Source organism: Aplysia californica, unplaced genomic scaffold, assembly GCF_000002075.1.
Source record: "Aplysia californica isolate F4 #8 unplaced genomic scaffold, AplCal3.0 scaffold00057, whole genome shotgun sequence".
Classification (NCBI taxonomy): domain Eukaryota; kingdom Metazoa; phylum Mollusca; class Gastropoda; order Aplysiida; family Aplysiidae; genus Aplysia; species Aplysia californica.
The window spans coordinates 31699-37670 of NW_004797327.1; the positions used below are offsets into that span (position 1 = coordinate 31699).

The 5972-nt window shown below is 48.8% G+C and overlaps 1 protein-coding gene and 1 long non-coding RNA gene across 2 annotated transcripts in view; both read left to right on the top strand.

Moving 5' to 3' along the window:
• The window catches only part of LOC101855407 (zinc finger protein GLI2), a gene marked incomplete at its 5' end in the record, with an annotated part of 15392 nt that extends 9875 nt beyond the window's left edge, over positions 1-5517 (top strand). The window contains 1 exon segment of the mRNA XM_035968400.1: positions 623-5517. Within this exon segment, the coding sequence (XP_035824293.1) occupies positions 623-3179 (2557 nt within the window).
• A 62-nt stretch (positions 5518-5579) lies between these two features.
• The window catches only part of LOC118477285, a 976-nt gene continuing 583 nt past the window's right edge, over positions 5580-5972 (top strand). Inside the window, exon 1 of the long non-coding RNA XR_004858269.1 lies at positions 5580-5958. This is a non-coding gene — a long non-coding RNA (uncharacterized LOC118477285). The remainder of the gene's footprint in view (positions 5959-5972) is intronic.

The window sequence follows — 5972 nt, forward strand, 5'->3', positions numbered from 1 at the left end:
GGGTTAAAACTAATACCTCAACAAGATCTTGAATTTTGACAAATATTCTTACCTGAAAGCATAGTCTTTGAAGTTTTTTCAAAGTGACAAGAACTAGAAATCCTCAATGTTACTTTTGCTTTTAAGAGTTCTGAGGTTGTTGTTTTTTATATTTGGTGGAAAAACAGCTTCTTTGACTTTTACCCTATATTTAACTAAACTGGTTTTGTTTGATCTCGGATCTTTAAAAATTATCTTTGCTTTTGCTAACTGTAACATAAGACAGCTTTGTGCTATCCTCTACTTCTTTTCCACTCCAAATTTGCTTCTGTTGTTATTTTATGATTTTATGATTCACTTTAAAATGTTTTTCCAGATATTTGTGGGTGGTTGGCGGGTGCTCTGGTGTGGTTTGCTCCTTCTTTCCTATCAAACATCTATCGTCCTGATCTCCCCTCCTTCTTTTTTGTGTTTGTTCTCCTCTCTTGTAGCTTGTAACACCTCTAATCTTTGGCACTTATATAACCTTATTGTGTTGCAAGTGCCGTAAAACTCTTACTAAAACTAAAACTAAAACTTTCCACTCAAAATTTGCTTCTGTTGTTATTTTATGATTTACGTCATACTTTAAAATGTTTTTCAGATATTTTTCCACAAGACGGGACTTGGATGGGGCTCGAACCAGCACCCCGTGTCGCACACCTCTACCTCATGAAATACCAAATCGAGAAATCCGTCGAGCGAGTGACCCCGTGAGAACGAAAGATCCGAACTTCGAGTCCCTGAAGCGCTACCACAGCCTCAACGTGATGAAGCCGCTCCCCACGCCGCCCAGCATGAAGAGTCTACAGACGAAGGCCGGCTCCAACAACACCTTCCACTCATCCCGCAGCAGTATCGCCACGGATGGCAGTCTTCCCGACGAGCTGACCCGAGGGGTCAAGGGCACGATTACGGAGGCGGAGCTAGAGGAGAAGATGTTGGAGGACAGCGAGGACATGCTCATTCCCGACGACATGCAGCGCTTCCTCAACGAGCAGTACGAGGGCGGTAACCGCCAGGATATCGTCGCCGGTACAGGGGGAGCGGACGACGCCCAAGAATCCGCCGCAGGAAATATGTCTACAGAATTCTCTGCCACGGCCGATTTGAACTTTGACCCCTGTGACCTTCAGCCGGAAGGAGGGATGTTTCTGTCTCCGTGTGCCGGTGGTGGGGGCGGACACCCTGAGTCGGAGTTTGCCGGTCAGGGACTGTCACTAGGACCTCACGACTCGAATCTTTTAGCCGGGAATCTCCAGCTGCAGACGGGATTCGCCGACCTTCAGGGTAGCGTGGGAGGTGCTCTCGAGGACTTCCAGGGTAACACGCCACCCCGAGCCAATTTCGGGCCAAACATGGCTGCCGGTCCGTGGCCCCCGGGTCACGGCATGGGCCATAGACTGGGCTCTCCCAAGATGCCGCCTCTTCCAGAAGGTCAAGTGGTGAACAACGTGGAACCTCTAAACCACGTAGACAGTGGTAGATTAACTTGTAATATCGGTGCAATTCAGCAACAGCAACAGCAGCAGCAGCAGCAATCTGCTAACTTGATCTCAGCCGAAGCTGCCTCCAATGGTCAAGGTGTTCCGGTCAACGGTGTCGGTCACCACAATAGCGCCGCCATGTCAGGGAGGATATCCCAGAACCCCTTGCCCGGCCCCGGCGGCATCATGCGGGACCTCTCAGCCGCTCCACACAACATGGCCGCCGACGGTGCCCCGCCCCCAACAGGAGGAGCCCAGTGGGGGGTGGGGGGAGGAGGAGGGGCCTACCTCTCCCAGCACAACCTCATGCAGCACCAGATACAGCAGCAGCTGCAGCACCAGCAGAGGCAGCAGCAGCAGGCGGTGGCCGCAGCAGCAGCAGCAGCAGCAGCAGCGTACGAGCAGCAGTCGTCAGCGTCAGCAGCTCCGGGGGTCATGCCCCAAGCCCCGCCCCCTCACTTCCAGCACCACCAGTTCCACGCCGGTCACGGCGGCATGATGATGCCCAGACACCCGCTCATCGGAGGCTTCAGCCCCGCCCCACCATCCACTGAGAAACCGGCCAATCACAGACCAAAACGCGCGAGCCCCCAGGTGCAAGTTCCACACATAAGTCAGTCTCAGATTCCAGCTAACGCAAAGGCAGCCAGTCGCAATCAAGCCCTGTTAAAGCAGCAACAGCAACAGCAGCAGCAACAGCAGCAGCACTTACAGCAGAACCCAGCACAAGCACATGCACAACAGCAGCAGCAGCAGCAGATGATGGCTGGCCGAGGTCCCATGATGAATCCGCATCCGTATCCCGGAGTTCCACAGCCGGATGGATTCCCCGGCAAAATGTACCCGCCTTCTGGAGTACCTCTTCACATGCCTCATCCGCCTCCGAACCCCTACCCTCCTCACTCGGCATACCCACCACACTCTCCCTACCCTCCCCACCCTCCCCACCCTCCCCCGGGGGCCAATGGCAACATGCAGATCCCCCCATCTCAGCTGGCGATGGGCGGAGCGGGGGGTCCGAACCCGTACCCTGGACACCCAGGCCACCACGGCCACCCGGTCACGTGCCCTAGTCACCCCGCAGTGGGCAGAAGCTCTATGGCCAGTCCTAACGAGCCCATGCCTCTGAGACCACCCCCTTGCCACCCGGCCGTTAACAACAACACCAACACTAACAACAGCAGCAACAACAACAACAACAACGGCACAGTTACGGGTCTCCACCACCCGAGCCAGATGCAGCCCACAATGCCGCAGTCCGTCCACCACCCATCGACCTTGCTCCCAAACTCTGGCCCCTACCCCAGCCCCAATCTGCCTCACCTGGCCGCCTTCCCTCGCAACACCGACCCCTACAACAACCCCATGGAAATGTCGCCCGGCTGCAATCAGGTCACCAGCTCAACGGACTGTAAAGAGACGACAGCGCCACCTATAGAGGACTTTATGGACAACCTCACCTCCATATCCACAGAGAATCTCATCGATAATATCAACTCCATATCACAAGAGAACATCGCGTATAGCCCCCAGCCCATGTCACTGCGCACGGCCTCCCAGAACTCGGGCCGCTATAACTCTCTGATGAGTACATCCAACATGGTGGTCAATGACATGAGCTCCGTGCTCACGCAGCTGGCTGAGGAAAACAAGTTTTTGAACATGCGACCTTGACCCCAACAGAGTCATCGTTAGGTTGGTTTTTTTTCTTCCTGTTCACTACTCTAAGACTGGAGGTGAAGAATGCCCGGCCTGAAATAAATCAGCTGTCCTGTGGAAGGTCGGGTCACGCTTCACTTTTCAAACAAGACATATAGGCAGAGTCTGACACAAGGCTGTCAAAATGTTGTTGTTGTTGTTGTTGTTGTTGTTGTTGTCAGTTGAGCAGCGTTAACGAATGACTTTCAACCTGTGTTGTGGAAGGTGGAGAGGTTGGTCGTGGTGGAAGTTGATCAATGGCCCAGATTGCCCGTTGTCTCATCGTGGCGCAGGGAGGAGATGGCGTATGTGAAGAGGACCTGCGTTCCTGCATCATGAAGTGAATTCTGGGAACATTTCTGCATGCTCTGAGTCCTGGGAGATGAATAGTTTCTGAACTGCAGGTTACACAATGTCTCTGCACAGCTAGAACCCTCTGGTTTCCCAATGGGTTTTTAAAAATCTTTAATAGGGAAAAGGGGCGGGGGTTCTGTTGAAGTCAACTTTCATATCTTACAGGTAGATTATACGTCTCTTGACTCAAAAAAAAAAAGCTTGTGCAAGATAAAAGTATGGTGTCTTCGTAGTTGACACAAAACTCATGGGTTCAGTTCCTGCCTGGGTGAAGGTATATCAAGTATCTCTGTCTTGTCTGCTGGGGCGCCGAAAGGCTGAGTGAAAAGAGCCCACCTTCTCCATGATCTAAACTATGTCTACGTCAGCGAAAACATAATTTAGAAGTAGTCAATCCCGCTGAAAGATGCTGTTTTCAGTCATGCTGTTTGACTCCAGAACCAAGCACGACATCCACGAGTCAAAATACAAAATGTTTGGTCGTCAGAGTCGGCTCTGTTTGTACTCCCTTTTGGTCTCCTGGAACAGGTTTCAGCTCTCTGCAGAATTGGTTTTTAATTCTCCCAAAAACTTTGTAATGCATGCTGATTATGATATGATATTAACGTATCTGTTCTTTTATTCAATGCTCTGTCGTGTCGGAAGTGGAAAGAACAAAGGCCAACGGGTTGAAGTTTTGGATTGTACGTCTGGTCATAGCCCACTGGAGGAGGCGTGCGCTTTCTCCGCAGATTCGTCTCAACGAGCTCAGCCCAACCAACAACTTTGCTGTCTGGCAATGCAAGGATATAGTAATATCAGCCACATCATACCTCATGATCCATGGACGGTTTTTTTACCAAGTTTTTTGTACATTTTTGCTGTTTATAATAATTTTTTTGGGGTTATAAATGTATAGATAGATGCTAAGCTTCTTTCTGAGTGGTGCTTTGTTGGAATTTGACTCGATTTTTGTCTGAGTCTTGTCTGACGTTGTGAGGTGTGTGTGAGACAGACAGACAGAATGTTCTCGTAACATCGAAACTGTGTTGGTTTGCCCATCTACCTTTTTTTCTTCTCAGCCTTGAGGAAAAACTTGTGTCTCTCTCTCCTTCATCATGGAAAGGGCGTTTCTTTAATGGACATGCTTCCAGAGCAACAATATGAGGAAGATGTTTTCACATTCTTTTTGTGGACTGGGGTGTCTGTGGACTGTCTGCCCACCCTGAGAAGAGGCCATTCATGTTGAGGATAGGAGGGTACTAGGAGTTTTCAAGAGACTGGAAAGACCTAACTGCCCTGGGACCGTGGAATTCCGGTAGGGTTCACGTTGCCCATTCCCCGCCACCAATGGCTACTGGCTTAAGTTTTCGACTCTTTCATGAGGTATTGGCCAAGTGGGAAAGCCATTGGTTTCACATTCTTAAAAATACAGATATTATGTGAAGTGTGCTGACAAAATGAGTTACCTCTCACAATCCACGAAAGAAGATACCGGTCAAAAACCAGAACAGGGATCAGATTTGTAGATTTTCTGCTGATACCACTTTCTTTGAGTTTAATTTGTCTTTTATCAACTCTTACTAAAGAATTGTACAAACTCAACTTATAAATTGAATATGTTCATATGGCTAAAATTAGGTAACCCTTTTTATCAGTGCACGTCGCATATCATCCTGAAATATTTCTTTGAAGTACCAGTAAGGACATTGCAGAATTCTGGTTTTGTTTGAGTGAAATACCATAATTTTAATTCGACCCAGATAGATTGTTTTGAAGGTGAAGCCCTGAGTCTAGCTTTTAATGGAAAGAAGAAGGAAGAAGAGAGAAATGAGGGAGGAAAGAAGAGATGAAATTATACACCAGTGTTGTTACAATGACAAACTAACAAATATGTTAAGATGTTGAGAGAGAGAGAAACAAAGAGAGAGAGAGAGAGATGGAGAAAGGGAAGGAGAGAGAGAGAGAGTGGGGAGAGAGAGAGAGAGAGAGAGAGAGAGAGATTAAGAGTGAGTGAGTGGGTGAGAGAGAGAGAGAGAGAGAGAGAGAGAGAGAGAGAGAGATGGGAAAAAACTGCAGTTTCATTTCAGGAATATCACCAGCTATCATGTGTAAGAAACAATTATATTATAACGTTTGAACATTTGAACGTCTTGTAGACTTGTAACCTATGATTTCCCTGTGACAGTGAACGAAAAAACATCCATGTTTTTTTACACAGATTTTTTAACTCAGTATTTTGATAACTGGCCTAATGAAGTGGAAGGTGTCTTGCTCGTCAGAGAGTGGAAGGTGTCTTGCTCGTCAGAGAGTGGAATGTGTCTTGCTCGTCAGAGAGTGGAATGTGTCTTGCTCGTCAGAGAGTGGAAGGTGTCTTGCTCGTCAGAGAGTGGAAGGTGTCTTGCTCGCCAGAGAGTGGAAGGTGTCTTGCTCGTC